Source organism: Diplotaxodon limnothrissa, linkage group LG3 (genome assembly GCF_057381915.1).
Source record: "Diplotaxodon limnothrissa isolate DT_005_m linkage group LG3, D_limnothrissa_male_GT1.1, whole genome shotgun sequence".
NCBI lineage: Eukaryota > Metazoa > Chordata > Actinopteri > Cichliformes > Cichlidae > Diplotaxodon > Diplotaxodon limnothrissa.
The window spans coordinates 7,415,280-7,433,818 of record NC_140598.1 but is presented as its reverse complement, the minus strand read 5'-3'; the positions used below and the strand labels follow the sequence as shown (position 1 = coordinate 7,433,818).

General features: G+C 43.0%; 3 protein-coding genes across 3 annotated transcripts in view; 1 reads left to right on the top strand and 2 right to left on the bottom strand.

Moving 5' to 3' along the window:
- The window catches only part of LOC146634350 (protein NLRC3-like), a 229,003-nt gene that overhangs the window by 15,986 nt on the left and 194,478 nt on the right, over positions 1-18,539 (top strand). The window lies entirely within an intron of this gene.
- LOC146634353 (uncharacterized) overlaps positions 1-18,539 on the bottom strand; it is a 453,764-nt gene that overhangs the window by 429,873 nt on the left and 5,352 nt on the right. The window lies entirely within an intron of this gene.
- On the bottom strand, positions 2,214-17,856 carry LOC146634354 (stonustoxin subunit alpha-like). Its single transcript, XM_085349381.1, has 6 exons — positions 17,790-17,856; positions 17,627-17,717; positions 16,511-16,602; positions 15,979-16,129; positions 2,895-2,968; positions 2,214-2,746 (listed from the first exon to the last, which is right to left on the bottom strand). Exons 1-6 carry the CDS (start codon positions 17,854-17,856, stop codon positions 2,214-2,216), a joined length of 1,008 nt encoding a protein of 335 aa, XP_085205507.1.

Below are 18,539 nucleotides of genomic sequence, written 5' to 3'. Positions count from 1 at the left end.
TGCAGTAAATAAGCTGATTGATCATTAATGAATAATGGACACGTGGACACATGTGATTGTGTGTTGTAGTATTGATCCCAATGCTGGTATCAGTCCTGGATCAATAACACTGGATGGATGCGTTCAGCATGGAGCCCTGAGCTGTGTTACAGACAAACATGGAAACTGACAGGTCTGTGTCATTCACAGTCTGTAACACTTCTAAACAACAGAGGCTGACCCAAGTGCCTCAGAGCCAGGCACGCTCACATCACAGCTCTCTAAATAAGCCAGTTTCAAAATAAGAGCTGAAAGCTGTGTTTGCTTGTGTTAGCTTATTATTGTGGAGACTAACATTCAGTGATCATGTGTTCAGACTCATAATGATTACTCTCAGAAATCCTGATCTTTGTATTTACTATGTGTTGGATCAATAACTGAGATTCATGGTATCACACAGCTGTGCTGCTGCTGATGTCAGCACATCTGGAACAATACGAGGTATCTGCTACCAGACTGAGCAGGACGTGAGACCTGTGGACTGTTTAAAGCTGTCCCTCCACAGCTCACTCAGACCTGATCCACACCTCAGTGATATTCTCTGACTTCCTCAGTAGAGACAGAAACCATTCAGATCTGGGACCATCAGCTGACTGATGATGTCACACAGACTGTGTTTTTCAGGAACAGTGATTCTGATGTGAGCCTGCTAGCTGATAGCAGACCTGATGAAAGCACATGTTCACATCTGTGAGGACAGACTGGACTCTTTGACTGCACCTTGGTTCTCCTCAGAGGTCTGTACAGGAGCATGTCCACCCCCACTGAAGATCTCAGTCACTGTGAAACATAGAAAGCTGCTTGTGTGGCCTCTGCCTCACATGTAGATACAGCTACAGGTTTCTCTGTCAGTCAGACTGAAACAGTGTCCTGATGCTGCATCATTCAGCTCTGTGCCCCAGTCAGCATCACTGGGAGCTACCAGTGTTTCTGCCCTTTTCCTGTAACACTACACTCAGCACAGGCTCAGCTGGTATCCAGTGTTGGACTTTGGCTTCAGCTGCTGTGATAGATCCTCTAACATAGATCAGCTCTGCTACATGTTGTTAGATAAGTGCAGCTGCTGTCATGTCCTGATGTTTCTCTGGCTCAGCAGCTTCTCCATCAGAGGTTCACATGGAGCTGATCCAGTATCTCCAGTAACTGTGTTCTGTGCCTCACTGGTTCATCCTTCTGTCTGTGTGACGTCAGTCAGATGTTGAAGTTAAACTCTGTAATCTTCACTGTGTCACAGAGTTCAGTGAGTCCCGTTATTCACAGTATCAATCAGATCATCAGAGAACAGCTGATCAGCAATCAGTGGTGCCAACAGCGCCTCCTGTGGTGAGAGGATGCAATAATGCAATGTAGCATTTTTCCACTCAACACTTGCAGTCATGGAAACTGTCTGTTGGATCTGTGTGACGTTGCTTTCTTGGTTAGAGTTCCTCACAAATGTCCAGATGATTCTTCTAATGAGGCGTCGACCATGTTTGCAGCTCTTTGGAAGAAAACGTCGCCCTTTGCCATCCTTACTTTTCTTTGACTTCTTCAAATGCAGCTGAACTCCAGCTGGTATTTTCTTGGACTTTGCAGCTGTTTCTGGTCATCAGTTCATTCCTGCAAACCTCTGAAGCTGAACAACAATGATGCTGCATTGCTGGCTGATCCCAAAAGGTTGATTCTGTTCATCTGGACGTTTTCAGAAACGTTTGCTCACTGATCAGGTGACTTCTTCAGTCTCAGCTGACTGCAGCTTTACAAGCTTACAAACAGCACATTTGCACAATGACTGAAAGCAGCAGCACCTGATATATATGATACTAATATAATACATATACATATATAATCCATACTAATGATGAAGGAACTGAGCTCACAGTCCATTGTTCATTCAGTGAACTACTCAGTTTATTTTGGGCCTCAGAAATGCTCACTCTGTTTGTACATCACTGTCAGCAATAGACTCATTCTGCTGTGTGGACAGGAACACATGTGACATCACTTCCTGTTTGTTTGTGACTGAAGAGGAAGAAGTTTACAAGGAATCATTTAGAAGAGTTTCAAACATCAACTGATTGAATCCATGAATCTGAAAACATGTTTGTGAGTGAAAGAGACAGACATGTACAGACTGAACTATCTGTTCAACAGTCAGAGTGTTTCTGTAACAGGAGACACTCTTTACACTCCACTCAGCACAGGGACACTGAGCCACCACGAGACCAGACTCTAAACCCAGGATAAAGAGTTTGAGTGAATGTGGTGTTGAAGGTGTGGAGGTGGATCAGAGTGTCAGAGGAGACTCTGTAGAAGGACAGAGTGCCAGCAGGACAGTCCACATACACTGCTGCTCTGTTAGAGACAGAGGACGAGGAGGAGGAGGAGATGGATGTTAGTCTGTTATTGTGCCTGACAGAATGAGGACCACGATCAGAGCAGATCAGACTCCAGGACTGATCATTGTTTCCAAACCAACAGTCATCACTGCCTCCTTTCCTTCTGATGCTTCTGTAACTCACTGATATATTAACCCCTCCTCTCCACTCCACCTCCCAGTAACAGCGACCAGTCACACCATTTCTACACAGCAGCTGATGAACATCAAATCTGTCTGGATGATCAGGATATGACTGAACCTCCTTCACACATGTCACCTTCCTGTTGTTGTCAGACAGTTGGAGCTTTGTGTTCACTGTGTTTGTGTCGATTGTGAGTTGACAGGAATCTGATGGAGAGAACAAACACAATCCAGCTGCAGTTATTGATCCATCATCTGTTCATTGATTGACACTTTGATGATGACTCCTGACATGATGAAGATGGTTGAATGTGTGCTGCTTTGTTTTCATGAATCCCATTAAAAACACACTTACACTTCCTCAGACCTGGTCTCAACCATCGGACTCCAGCAGGCTCCACCCTGAAAGGAGGAGGGGGGTCAGAGCAGCACAGTCAGCATGCACACATGGACATTACATGGCTCTCACACACACACTGTTACACACTGAGCTCAAAGCTCGGCTCCACTGTTTTATTCAAAGAAATCTACATTTATTTATCAGCACATTTAAAAACAGCTTGAGCCAAAGTGCTGCACAGAGTAGAGAGAAAATAGGAAACATACACAGTAATGACTATAAAGACTGGTCAGGATTGAAAGCTACAGAGTACAAATGTGTTTCCAACCGGCTTTTAAAAATGTCCAGTGTTGGTGACGACCTGATGTGAAGGGCGACTGTTCCAGAGTTTGGCTGCAGCCATCAATAAAGCTCACCTCTGTTTTTACGTCTAGTTCTGGTCAGAAGCTGCTTATCTGCAGACCTGAGGGCTCCACTTGGATTCTTTTGTTAAAGAGAGATAAGATGGAGCCAATCCATTCACAGATTTAAAGACAACCAGATCTGGAAGTGGATTCTACCACGTACTGGTGACCAGTGGAAGAAGCTGGTGATGGGTTGTCTAGCACAGACCCACCGCTGGAACCAGACAATTGATGAGGGAGAGAACTGTGACAGCGCCGTTCCTTCACTTGACCTCAGTCGCTCTCGTCTGCTCCCTCGTAACACTGCTTTTTATTGAGCTTAAATGTGATAGGTTTTGTATTGTTGATTGTCATTTATGCTTAGAAACATTTACTCATATATGCTTAGAAGTGTATAATCATTTGTAGATTGAAAGAATGTTTCATCTTAAAGGAGGTCTGTATTAACTCTGTGTAGAAGGAAGTGCATTCATTCCTCTAGAGTATCCTTGGTATAAATCACATACTCCCTAGGAGAGTTTATCTTTGATTTATGGTATAGCAAACACACGTATATCTGTTTAAGTATAAGAGCCTTTTGTTTAGATAAATCTGCTAGACTTCTAGGCGCCAGCCTTGGGGAGTTTTCACAGGGTCACATCTTGACCTCACACAGATCCCACACACACACACACACACACACACACACACACACACACACACACACACACACACACACACCCACATACACACACACACACACACACACACACACACACACACACCCACACACACACACACACACACACACACACACACACACACACACACATTCACAGGCAAGGTACTCTTTGTGTGAATGTAGACGTCATATGTTAATGAACTTATGCATATTCATGTAACCTCAATAAAAGAACAGTGGTACGGGAGAACGGACGAGAGCAACCGGGTCAGGCGAGGGAACAGCGCCTCTTCGGTTTTCTCTCGTGCACGAGTAACATGAAGAGCTTGCCTACTTCGTGTCTTGCTTTGCGGTGTAATTATATTGTCTTCAACGTTCCAGCGGATAGGTACAAGCTACAAACCTATCATTAATTGGTCCTTCGATGCCGGATCCCTGGAATCGCATTCACCGAGGGGAGAAGGGACACGCTGAAAGACTGACGTCAGCCAGGAAGTTCCTGTGGATTCGCTGTCTGTCTTTTCTCCTCGATGAATGGCGATCGGCGGGATTCGAGGCGGATATTACACGCTAAGCAACACCGAGTAAGTTTAGAGTCCAACTCTATAACTGTACGTCTTCGCCGCTCAGTGGGGTGTTGTCCGTGGCCGCTCAGTGGGGCTAAAATTACGTCTTCGCCGCTCAGTGGGGTGTTGTCCGTGGCCGCTCAGTGGGGCTAAAATTCGCCGTCTAAGTGGTACGATGTACAAAGCCGCTTAGTGGGGTTTTTTTGTACAGAAGCATTAAGTCGCAGAGTTGCGCAGTTCGAACTTTTTTGGTTCTCCGCTGCTTTGTGGGGTGTTGAGAGGTTCCGCGGGGTCCAGATTGTGCTGGACAGTAGGCCTATTTTGTGTTATTGTCATTTTCGTCGTCGTTTCGTTGTTGTTGTTATGTGTGAGTGTGTGCGGAGCAGAACGCGTGGTGTGTGACGTCAGCAGCTGTTGTTGTTATCATGGTTTCCTAAGCAGCCAGGAGTGTGTGGAAAAGGCCATCCCGCATCAGCAGCTATGCTCTGGTGGGTGGCTTTCCCTCCACCCCTTGCTGACACAAAATGTTAACTCTTTAGCTTGCCCTGATCAACAACAGCCTGTGTGTCAAACCATAGACGTAATTGAGGTGGATAGTTGTTAAAAGTAACCTACATTAAGCTTGTGGTTGCTCAAATTCAGTACAATGACATGTGAGGTGAAGTGATATAGGCAAATATTTAAACTAATGAAGTGCATAGAGGCACTTGACCTGTGTGAAAGACTGTCGTCTTATTATGAGCCATTGATGAGATATACAGCACGCCTGTGAAAACAACTAATATGCTGAACCCTGTATGAAACATCTAGAAGTACATGATGGAGAAGCTGAATTGAATGTGAAAGTGTAAGACTTTGCCGCTGTGGGCAGAGCACGCAACTACTGTGTGATGTTGCGTTGCAGTTTTTTTCCGAGCTGATGAGCAAGCTACACATTATTAGATCAAGAGCTGTCTGAGAACTACTCAGAGAGAGGGAAACAGAGCTATGAGTGTGCAGCGTTTCCATGAGCAGTTTTTCTGCACCTTGACTCGTGTGTGTGTAGCATCAGCATCATGTTTTTGTTTATTTGTTTTGTTGGGTTGAAAATAATTAAATAAACGTGTGATCATGCCTATGGATCACCATGGCACATATCTCCAGCCATATGATTTATTTATGCAGATGACAAAGTGAGTGTGAATGTGTTTGACATCAAAGTGTTTCTGTGCGCTTTGTAAAAATAATTATTTTTGATTGTGAGAGCGGTGATACTGCAGATCACCAGCTATTTAAAAAAATAAAATAATAATAATACAAACAAAAAAGAGTGAAAAAGAGACAAAATTTACATTGTAGATGAAAAATAATCATAGGAAAAAGGTTTTGTGTTGATCAACCAAGAACAACTACAATCTTATTTTCTGCTTTTAAGAAAGGACGGTTCACAAAAACAGAGAGAGAGAGAGAGAGAGAGATGTGTGTTGATTAAGCAGTGAGGATAATAATGAAAGTCTCTCAGTCTGTCGTTTACAGGTGGGGAACGGACCTGGATCAATTCTCCACGGGCAGCAGTCGGAAGAAAATTATAGGTTGAAATCATTAGAAAAAATAGAAAACACCCAGCCAGAATTTTTTGGCTGAATTGTTTTGCAGCTTCCCGTCCTCATCCCGAACAAGCAAGCTCCAAGGAAACTAATCTCTCCCTGAAGACACCGAGTGCAGTTTCAGAAGCACGAGCATGAACATCAACAGTGGACAGGAGTCCAAGAGACAATACCAGAGTCCTGAGCAGAGAGGTCCAGCAGCACTGTGGGCAAACGGCATCAGAAAGAGAAGAACCACCATCTAGATTGGATGGATGGAGATGCGTTTCCAGCCAGCTGCAACCTCACTGTGTGTGAAGGACGTTTGAGAAGACTGTCTGAGTTTGACATTTGCCATGTTTGGAGTGAGATGGCAATAAAATAGACAGTGGGACAAAGAGAGACACGGGACAAAGCTGAAAAAGCTGACTGCCATTGGACTGAAAAGTGGGAGAGAAGGAAAGGAGCAGAGGAGGACTGAGGCTGCTGTTTTAGTGTGGGCAATCAAATTAGGTTAAGGAATTCGGGGAGACAAGCGACTGCCTGGAAGTGGAGGATTGACACAGTGTCCAGACCACCACAAAAGGGGGAGGAAGACAAGCACTGAGGTATGCAAGTGTACTGTTAGAAAAAATGGAAAGTGACACGACACATACAGATAATATGCACCAGAGATAAAAAAAAATCATACACAAAGTGTTACACTTTAAGAGAGGGCATTTGTAGAAGGGGTTAACAACACACAGTGTGGTTGCCGATGGTAGCCTGCAAGCATTTGGGGTTTAGCTGTGCCTGACTATGACAGAGTTTTTCATTTAGATGTTTCTGAAACAAAATTTGGAGTGAACGGAGTTTTGTTTCAGAAAAAAGGGGGGAAGGTACATGAAAGGATACATAAAAACAGAACATGCATTAACCCTACTAATACAAACACAAAATAACTCATGAAGATTAGACAACATTTTAAGTGTGTGAGTCTGTTTATCATCTTGTCCAAGTCACCTCGTGTGATGTAAAGACCAGTGAAACTCATAGCACATTACATGCTCTGCTGGATATACAGCTCCACAGACATGCATTAGACCTGCCTAATAACACAAACACCCATGCAATGAAAATTAGCTTGTTATCTTTCATCAGTGTAAAATAGTGTCAATTTAGCAGACACTTGTTATCAAATACTGAATTTATCCTAAAGAAAAAAAAATTGACTCTCTAGGTTGCAGGACAACAATTTAACTTTTGTGGGAAAAAAGATCCTGGTTTGACCAATCAGTGATCAGACAATAAATTTAATGTTAAAATGGTAAATTGGGAGAAGCTTCCTGCTTGATTGATGCAGCAAGTGATTTACTGTATGAGGGAAATTGTCTTTTGTGATAATATTTTGAACATGCATTTCTGTTGTCCTGTCAACTTAGTGGGTTAATAGCTGATATACAAATTAGTTGATCGGTTTTAGATTAATGAAAGGTGACTGAATTCTAGCACGAGTGAATGAGATGTGTTGGAGCTTGTTGTGTGTTGAGTAGAGACTCTAAAACACTGAGTTTCCTGTTTTGATGTGCGAGTGAATCTTGTATTTAGATACACAACTCTGAATACGTCAGAACAAACTTTTTTTGTGAAGTGCATGACAGCATGTCACATGTTTTATGATGAAGGAAAAAGGAAAGTTGAATAAAATAGATCTGTGGCCTAAATGAGTGAAGAGCACAGACCTGGTGATTAAACTCATAGCTAATATGACATTAGGGTTATGTTGTGTTTTGTGCAGCTGATGGTTGATTTGGAGTTAATCTAGCTGATGATTTTTCTTCTGTTGTGAAGTCGAGCCTGCCGATTAGTATGATGGTATAATAAACCATGCTAATGGTATGATTTACCCTCCTGAGATGAGGAGTTTGTGTCATGACTCAACAAGGCCTTTTTATTTTGATACTTTTACAGAGCACTGAGAGTTTGGTTTGATAATCTCTGTTATTTTTCATTTTTATCTTTTGAACAGGCACTGATTTTGTTTGTCTATTTCTTTTCTTTAAGCAGATCTGCACGTCAGAAATTAAAAGTGCTATACGACCTGTCGAGAACGCCGTTACAAGTGCATTTTCTCCACATTAAAATGGGTTCTGGAGAAAGCCACTTATTGGGACAATATTAAATGAAAGTCCCGGCCTAAAAAGGATCCAGCGATGTAATCCAAACTAAAGTTCTTCTTTTTCTTTTTTGAAATGACGTCATTTTGCTGAGAGTGGAAACTAAATGCGACAATCGATTCCACTATCAGCAAAGAAAGAAAGAATGAATGTATGAATGCGTGAGTGAAAGGAAAGAAAGCTGACTGACTGGTAAAAGAAACTGTGAGAAATTGTATACATCTGCGCAGCGCTAACATTTGCATTTTCTTTTCTACAGCATTACAGTTCTTCATGTGGTTTGATCACATGATTTATACCAGGACAACTGGTTGATGTTTTTCCTACTACAGGATTTTTGGGTTTATGTGTGAGGAAAACTGTGTTTACAGGCTATGAGTGGTGATGCTGTTACATTGTGTTTTTGGGAAAATGTGACGGTTACTTTGATGATATGAATAACATATTTTCCACAACAATGGATGGTTGATTTTATGGTGTTTTTATGGCACCTCTGGAACCTGTTGACCTGTGTCTGACCTCCGTCTGACCACAGTCAGTGTGTATTGCTAATGTTTGTTTCTTTGAGAATACTGTGGAGGATTCAGCTGAAACGGACAAGTGGCATGAGTAAAACAAATAAGAGATTACGGTGTTTATGGAAAAGTTGAATATGGGCTCTTAGCTGGCCACTTTGAACCCATAGTAATATATAAGTGGAGTGACTTTGCTTAAGGGCAGTCACTGATTACATTAATGTTAACTGAGTACATGGGATGATCCATGTCTGGGGCAAATTATGGTAACAATAGTGATTTAATGATTTGAGAAAACCTGCACATGACACTTGTCTTGCCCGTGCTGAATGCTTATTACTCTTTTGAAATAATTGTTTATACGTGTGAAGTTTGATTTTATTTCCAGATCTTGTGTATGCAGGCTCCTGGTGGAGCCAGTTTTTAAGACAGGGATCCAGGTTTGGTGAGTTGACGCATGGTTGTCCATGCGTCAAGAGGTGGGGTCCAGAATTAACATTAAACAATGTTTACTATTATTGTTGCAGTGATTTGTGTGATTAGCTGTTTATTTACAAGTATTAAATCTATGCAAGTGGTGCATCCATGTTTAGATGAGGCTTGATGGCCTATAAGTGAAGTTCACTGAACTAAAGAATGTGGTTTGATGATTGTTGACATGCTCTCCAAATAGAAGTTTTTCTGAAATACAGGTGCAGCAGTGAGAAGCGAGAAACATTCCAGGCATAGCCCAGGCAGTGGTTGAGGTCAAAGGTCAAGCTGGTTGGGGCCCATCATGAAATCAGCTGAACCAGGAGGAAGGCAGAGAAGCTGAGTGTTTTGAGACAGATCCAGCAGGCCCAAAATCAGGACTATCCATGACGAGAAGGAGTGCCTGAGAGGATCGTCCACAGGATGGGAGCTGAGGCCAGGAGAGACTTCAGGAGGATCAGAGATCATCTTCAGCACAGCAGACATGACACAGAGAGCTGTGCTACTGAGCTTCCAGGAGATTTTAAATAAAATGAAAGATTCAATATTGACGCTGAGGAAGACAACTAAGGTGTACGACGTGCTCTGCCTTAAACCTTCAGCAGCGTTGGAACATGAACACTCGAGGGATGAGGGGAGCGTGCCAAGCTCCATCGACAGCGCAGAAGGAGTTCGAGGATGACATCATGATTCTGTGAAAGCACAGGAACCAGAAGCTATGGTGGAGATGACAGCAGTTTCCTATGTGCATACGATGACACTCTGAAGGCTGCTGGGATCATAACAGCAGTAAGACAACGGAACCCTGCACCCTTTCCACAGAAGTGTTTTTCTGCAGAGCGTGGACAATGAAGGAGTCATAAATATCCCCCTCGCAGGATGAAGGCCTGAAGTGAGGTAATGGGAGGCCATAAAACTAGAGTGCTGAGAGGTCTGCAGCTTTGTAAATAGCTGAGACCCATGTTGACAAACAACAAAACCAACTGGTATGTTTGAATGTTTATTCTACATACATTTGGACTCTGGTCCTATGGACAATGAAACAACTGGAAGAGACATTCATGACGCCCTGCAGAACTCAAACCACTCTGCAGAGAGACATGTGATGTGCACACCCGGAGGAAGCATTACCAAGCTGAGATGTTTTTGAAAATGTTACCTTCTTATTTTCACTATTAAATTAACAATTTCTTTGGTTGCTCGTAAGATGCAGTTTGCCATGAGATGAGCTCAATGAATGGGATAACTGCTAATACATTTGTTAAACTGTGTATCTTTACAGTAATTTAGGGTGATTTGACATATGCTGAATATAACAATGTTTGCATTGAAACTGTCAGACATGAGGTATTCATAACTGGGAACTTTTCTAGCATAAAGGTCAAAAGGGGGGAATGATAGGTTTTGTATTGTTGATTGTCATTTATGCTTAGAAACATTTACTCATATATGCTTAGAAGTGTATAATCATTTGTAGATTGAAAGAATGTTTCATCTTAAAGGAGGTCTGTATTTTATTTTTATTTTTTTTCTTGGAAGTGACATCAGAAACAGCAGCATGTGACATCACGTGATGGCGGAGCTTCAGTTAATCCTTTGTCATCCTTTTTTTTTTTTTTTTTTTTTTTTTAGGACAGGGGGAAAGAATGAAAGAAAGAGGGGGAGAGAAAGAAAGAAAACCAAAGGGGAGAAGAGACGGTGAGAAGGGGGGGAAGAGAGAAAAACAAACAAACAAAAAAAAAAAACAAAAAAAAAAACTCCTGGGTCACCTGTATGGAGAGAAAGAAAAACAAAAAAAACAGGGGAGACAGCAAACAACAAAGAGCAACATAATAATAGAAAAAAAAAAAGCACCATCACAATAAACTAGCTAGTCATAGATATCAATAGTTACTAAATAATAAACGATATTGTGCAGCACGCAAGATAGACAGCGCACAGTGTGCTTTGAGGCAGCAGCCAAGATAGCTGTAGTCCGCGTCTGTGAATACCCATGTGTACACCTGTGTGCATACCTGTGTGGATCAGCATGCTTGCATTCCAAAGGTTCCTTCATGTAATGATCTGCTAGAGAGTGTGGGGAGCCACAGTCCTGTCCTTTATGGTATCAAGCAGGTATGGAGGAGATCAAAACTCCAGACATCCAGAGGCCCCCAGAACACAAGAGACCAAGGAAGACCCACAGAGGGGCAGCCGCGCCACTGTCCCAGTAAGAGCTAAGGAGAGTCCCAGATGAGGGCTCATTCAGCAGCCGCGGAGCAGAAGCCAGGGGGAGTTGCAGTGACGCGCCCGTGAGCTCCGCCGGCAGCCAGCTGTGCCTGAGTGACCGAGCCCCAGGCCGAGAGGCCGGGGGCACCCCACCTCCGAAGTGGCCCGAGCGAGCCCCAATAAGCGGCCGCCAAGGAGTGAGCCGGTGTGTACCCGGACGCCCACCCCCAGATACAAAGAACCACCAACGCACCGATACCTGAGGGAGTCCGCCACCGGGAGGGGAAGTGGTGGTGGGTGGAGATAGGCCTCCAAACCTTGGAGGGCCCGAGATGTCCCCAGAGAGGTGGCGTCTGATACCCAACCTGACATATAGACACAGACATACAGGCACACACAGACACAAACATCCATTCCCACCCTCATGCTCTCATATGTACTTCACACTCAACCGACGTGGAGACAGACATAAAGGGACGCTGTATACACGATCACACTCCCCAAGCGTACTCTACTAACCGGGTCTAGGTACCCTTGCCCCTGGAGGGGGGAACTGCACCCAGACCCAGGTGGTGTTACCCTTTTCCCTGCGGTGGGGAGAGGCAGACCGCCCCGACTCCGCAGCAGCAGGGAGGCCCCAGACCGCAGTCGGACGGCCCACTCCTCCTAGCCCCCCCGCTCCAGTAGGCCGCAGAGAATGGGGGTGAGAGAAGACTCCAAACCTCCCTCCACCCGCTCATTGTAGTGTTGATGCATGTGTGTTCTAAGGTGCAATTAAAACCCAGGAGGGCATAGGAGGTCTGTATTAACTCTGTGTAGAAGGAAGTGCATTCATTCCTCTAGAAGAGTATCCTTGGTATAAATCACATACTCCCTAGGAGAGTTTATCTTTGATTTATGGTATAGCAAACACACGTATATCTGTTTAAGTATAAGAGCCTTTTGTTTAGATAAATCTGCTGGACTTCTAGGCGCCAGCCTTGGGGAGTTTTCACGGGGTCACATCTTGACCTCACACAGATCACACACACACACACACACACACACACACACACACACACACACACACACACACACACACACACACACATTCTCACAGGCAAGGTACTCTTTGTGTGTATGTAGACGTCATATGTTAATGAACTTATGCATATTCATGTAACCTCAATAAAAGAACAGTGGTACGGGAGAACGGACGAGAGCAACCGGGTCAGGCGAGGGAACGGCGCCTCTTCGGTTTTCTCCCGTGCACGAGTAACATGAAGAGCTTGCCTACTTCGTGTCTTGCTTTGCGGTGTAATTATATTGTCTTCAACGTTCCAGCGGATAGGTACAAGCTACAAACCTATCAACATGAATATGCACAAGTTCATTAACATATGTCGTCTTACACAGGTATGAACAAAGAGTACCAGTCTGTGCATAGTGTGTGTGTGTGTGTGTGTGTGTGTGTGTGTGTGTGTGTGTGTGTGTGTGTGTGTGTGTGTGTGTGTGTTCCAGATGTGACCCTGTGACCCCAAAGCTGGTGCTAAGAGTCCAGCGGTCCCCCTAACAAAGGGCTCTTATACTTAACCAGACACAGAGTAGGTGTCCTCCTACACCAGGGGTCTCAAACTCGTGGCCCGCGGGCCAATTGCGGCCCGCAGGACGATAGTTTTTGGCCCCACCTTAATATGAAAATGTAATGTTAGTTTGATAATGTATGACACTTTACAGTGTTGTGGGCGGAGCTGAATTAACCCACCAATCAGGGTGGGATATGGATCTCATTAGAACCTAATGCTCATATCGTTTTCCTTTGCTTTATAGCAATGTGAGCAGCTACTGCTAAATAGCATTAGCTAATGACAGCAGTCTAATTTAATGCAAGTTAGCATCATTTGCATTATAACGATGTGAGGAGTTAATGCTAAGTATGCTGGCATTAGTGGCTAATTCTAATTAGGGGTGAATAATTATTTCAAGCTAATGCTAATAACGTTTTCTCTTCCCTTTTAACAATGTGAGCAGCTAGTGCTGGGTAGGCTGAAGCTATCAGCTAATGCTAAAGCTAAAGATAATTTGATGTGAATTAGCATTACATTAGTGCGGAGTTAATGCTAACTAGACTGCCATTAGCAGGTAATGTTAATTTTAGGTGAATAGGAGTTGGCAGCTAATGCTAATACTATATTTTCTTGCTTTAACCCTTTAAAACTGCTCAGAGTGGGCACACTCTGTTTTGCGCAACTATTTTTAAATCCCGGTAGCACTGTAACCACGTGAGCTAGCGCAATAATTTTTTTTGCATATGAAACCTGAGGAGTTGTACTTACATCTTATGCCATCAGCTTGTCCTAGGTTACAGTTTCCTTCCACATATGCTTAGGACTCATATTGCACTGCTGGAAATAGTTTATTTTGATGCATATGCTGTTATTTTGCAAAGTTGCAGTATAATATTCATTGTTGTTTTTCCTGCAGTATATAAAAATTGGTGTATTTCAAAAATAAAACTATGAAGGCACTCAAAATAAATTTCCTGTGGTGGGAAACTATTTTGTGCAACTTTTTTGTATTTACAGTTTTGAGGGATAAGCCTCTTAAATTTCTCTAACTAGAAATATATGTTAGAAAAACAAAAACGATTTTCTATTTTTTTGTAGTTTATTGCACTTTTTTGCAATTTATGTAATTACTATGCACTTAATACATACATATTATTAAAATTTAGACTGTAATGGTTGTATTGATGTATAGCAACTTGAAATGCTCCCAAAAATGGCTCTACAGCATGTAAAAATATAATATAAGCTCTGGCGGACTTGGTTCTATGGTAGGTCTTAAAGGGTTAAATCAATATCAGTAGCTAATCCGATTGTTCAGTCTGACGTCAGGTGAAGCCATTTTTATGCATTTAAGAGCTGTGTTGAATTCAACATTACAAACTGAACATTAGAACTATCCTTTTCTCCAGGATTTTCCTGATTTAACATTTCAATATGATTCATTTTTGTTCTCTACACCTGCCGTCATCACTTCAATTATTTCCACTGTGGATTTGATCATATTGTTTGCCCAGCATCTCTACATTTTCCCATCCATACTACCTGGAGCTCATTAACACTATTAAGACTGGAAACTGCTGTTTAAGCCTGATGGTGACACTTTCTGGTGAAGAAGTGAATTGCAGTAACAGGACTGGCTGGCTTATGATACACTGGACATTTCCAGCGCTTTGTTTTCTCTGCTCACAGACAACACAGATACACGCATGTATATACAGCCCACGTCCAGCTCTGCATGCACTCCTTCTGCTCCATTTCTATAGAGAATAAACAACGTAACACAATCATTCTCCATTGTTTTCAACTCAACCAGCTGCATTTAATGAAGGAGTTTGAATTTACTTTACAACAACTGCTGTTGTTTCCTGTCTGCATTCATGTTCTTAACTGTACTCCACACATTCTGAACTGGTGTAGTTCTTCCTAAAGTACTGCAGTATTCCTGCCAGTACATCCTTTTAGTTTTCCTAACTGTTTCCTCTGATGCTCGTTGCTATTCTTTCCTCAATGCAAATTCATGCTAAGCTCCTTAGTATCCATCCCAGTTTCTAAACCTGTAATAATTGCTTTAATGTGTCTTTGGCCTAATTATGAGTCTGTCCACATGTTTGTAGTTCCCCACTTGCTTTGGTTTCTTAGCTCTGATTCTCTGAAATGTATCCTTGAAATCACTTACTGGCATCTCTCCCTCTCACTCCCACTATCCCCAGAACACCAGAGTATTCATCTCCTGGCCTCTTTACATTTTCTCCAATCATCCCTGTTTCTAGAGTCTCGCCCCATCTGCAGGCAGTCTAAAAGAAACTGCCTCTGCCATTTTCTTCTTCTTAATCTTTGATTTTTCTCTTCACTTTCTCCATTGGGTCTTCTTAGACACACTTTCCAGAAAGCAGCAACATTTTTTGTGCCCCATTTTTCAAATTGTGCATCTTACTTCAGCTTAATGTAAATGGTAAATGGCCTGTATTTATATAGCGCTTTACTAGTCCCTAAGGACCCCAAAGCGCTTTACATATCCAGTCATCCACCCATTCATACACACATTCACACACTGGTGATGGCAAGCTACATTGTAGCCACAGCCACCCTGGGGCGCACTGACAGAGGCGAGGCTGCCGGACACTGGCGCCACCGGGCCCTCTGACCACCACCAGTAGGCAACGGGTGAAGTGTCTTGCCCAAGGACACAACGACCGAGACTGTCCAAGCCGGGGGTCGAACCGGCAACCTTCCGATTACAAGGCGAACTCCCAACTCTTGAGCCACGATCGCCCGTATGTGTGTTTCCTGTTTTGTTTTTACACAGGTCATGTAAAAGAAATCCTACCAGAGGCTCAACAAAGCTGAACTGAAAGACAGCAAGCACGGGCAATAAATCAGAGCAGCACAGAACTTAAGCACACATATATAAGGTGATTTAACAAATCATGTCTGTTGTAAATGAGTAAGCCATTTATCGACCTGACTCAGGTTTTAAATCATCATCAGAAAAGACTGAATCCTGACCTGAGAATCCCAAGTGTACACTTTGGACTTTCCACTGCAGAAAATAGAAGCTTCAGTCCTGAATCCTGCAGGTTGTTGTTACCCAGGTCCAGCTCTGTCAGACGGGAGGACTGGGAGCTCAGGACTGAGGACAGAGCTTCACAGCTTCTGTCTGACAGGTTACAGCCACTCAGTCTGAAGAAAGGATGACAAGAAGACATGAAACACTTGTGTTAAAGTATATTCATGGTGCCTTGAGGAGCTACTACATTTACAATATTTCAACACTGTTTCAGGACATGCTGGAATCCTTATTGCCTCATGTTACAAAAGACAAATGTGGCAGTTTACTGTGACTTGCATGGATTCATTAAAAAAACAAAACATACACACAATGTTAATTTTTTCCAAATTAAATTGATTAAATGATGTTAATTGATGAAAAAAAAAATCGATATCGCTTGATCTGACCTCAGCGTTTCCAGTTTGCAGTATTGACTCTTTATCCCAGCAGACAGAAGCTTCAGTCCTGAATCCTGCAGGTTGTTGTTACCCAGGTCCAGCTCTGTCAGACGGGAGGTCCGGGAGCTCAGGACTGAGGACAGAGCTTCACAGCTTCTGTCTGACAGGTTACAGCCACTCAGTCTGAAATCAAGCGGGAAGGGAGACAAGATCAACCAAACAAATCAGAGCTTTATTGCTTTTTTGTTGTTTTTAAGCAGAAATCAGTGAGGTGCTGGTAGATTCTGTTCTTTTGGTTTATTACCCAATAACACACACATACACTAATATTTGTGACTTTTGTAATAGTAGCATTTACAATGCAAAGCAACAGCGATCACAGATTGAAGGGGCCTGAATAAAACTACAATGCAGTGATTTTTAAGATGACCCGTTCTTCCAATTTCCAACAACAGATTTCTCCAACCTTACAGTTAAAAATAATTCTTTATCTCATACTGAATCTTGGTGCACCTCCCCCAGTTTATTAAAATGAAGAGGTACTGAAGTTGCTGTAAGTGATGTGTGATGCCACTGATTTCCTTCCTGATCCAATACAAAGTAAAATTCAGGCTGGTATCTGCGATACTGATGAAAACTATTCCTTCAGAATCAATACAAGACATAAGAAAATATGTTTTGTATAACATAAAAAGCCTGAATTTTAAAATATTCAGTTAATAATCAAAAACAGATGTGACTGAAAATAATAAAACTGAGAAACATTTCATGGCCATTGCTACAGGCCATTCGATCCTTTTACAACCATTGCAAGAGCTTGGTTGGCATAGCCGGCAATAAGTTGGATAGTAATAAGTCCGGTGGGTGATGGGCTCCACCAGGGCTGCCCTTTGTCACCGATTCTGTTCATAAATTTTATGTTTAAAGGCTGTATCAAAAGTTCATTCAAGTTACAATATTGTGGTCAAAAGTTCTCCTTTTTTCTTTTATACTATACAACTATGCTGGCTCATGGTTTTAGGACACGGATCTGTCATGGAAGAAATCTATGACCACTTTTAATCAACATTTTAAAAATAAACATGATCACAGATTTACTCACAGAGCCTTGTTGGAGGCTTTGACCACTGGCAGCAGCCTCAGAAGAGCCTCCTCAGAAGCAGAGTATTTCTTCAGGTCAAACACATCCAGATCTTCTTCTGATGACAGTAAGATGAAGGTCAGAGCTGAGCACTGAGCAGGAGACAGTTTACCTGTGGCGAGACTTCCTGAAGTCCTGTATTGTTGGATCTCCTCCACTAGAGAACGATCATTCAGTTCATTCAGACAGTGGATCAGATTGATGCTTTTCTCTGCAGACAGATTCTCACTGAGCTCCATCTTGATGTAGTGGACTGTTTTCTGATTGGTCTGTGAGTTACTTCCTGTCTGTGTCATCAGGGCTCGTAAGAGAGTCTGACTGGTCTGCAGGGAAAGACCCAGGAGGAAGCGGAGGAACAAGTCCAGGTGTCCATTTGGACTCTGTAAGGCCTTATCCACAGCACTCTGGTAGAAGGGTTTCTCTGAATATTCTGTTGTTTCAGACTTCTTGGAGGTTGTTTGCTGTTCTTCCAGCAGATTGAGTCCAGAGTTGCTGAAGGTCAGATGGACATGAAGAGCAGCCAGAAACTCCTGAACACTCAGATGGATGAAGCAGAACACCTTGTCCTGGTACAGTCCTCTCTCCTCTTTAAAGATCTGTGTGAACACTCCTGAGTACACTGAGGCTGCTTTGATATCGATGCCACACTGTCAGGTCTGATTCATAGAAGATCAGGTTTCCTTTCTGCAGCTGATCAAAAGCCAGTTTTCCCAGAGACTCAATCATCTTCCTGCTCTCTGGACTCCAGTGTGGATCTGTCTCAGCTCCTCCATCATACTTGACCTTCTTCACTTTGGCCTGAACCACCAGGAAGTGGATGTACATCTCAGTCAGGGTGTTGGGCAGCTCTCCTCCCTCTCTGGTTTCCAGCACATCCTCCAGAACTGTAGCAGTGATCCAGCAGAAGACTGGGATGTGGCACATGATGTGGAGGCTTCGTGATGTCTTGATGTGGGAGATGATCCTGCTGGCCTGCTCC

Bases quoted from the DNA above. Each gene is read 5' to 3' on its own strand.
- LOC146634354 (XM_085349381.1), bottom strand. From the start codon at position 17,856: ATGACACAGACAGGAAGTAACTCACAGACCAATCAGAAAACAGTCCAC. The intron at 17,718-17,789 runs GTGAGAATCTGT...ATCGTTCTCTAG, and splicing joins CTACATCAAGATGGAGCTCA to TGGAGGAGATCCAACAATAC. The intron at 16,603-17,626 runs GTCATCAGAAGA...GCTTGATTTCAG, and splicing joins GCTCTGACCTTCATCTTACT to ACTGAGTGGCTGTAACCTGT.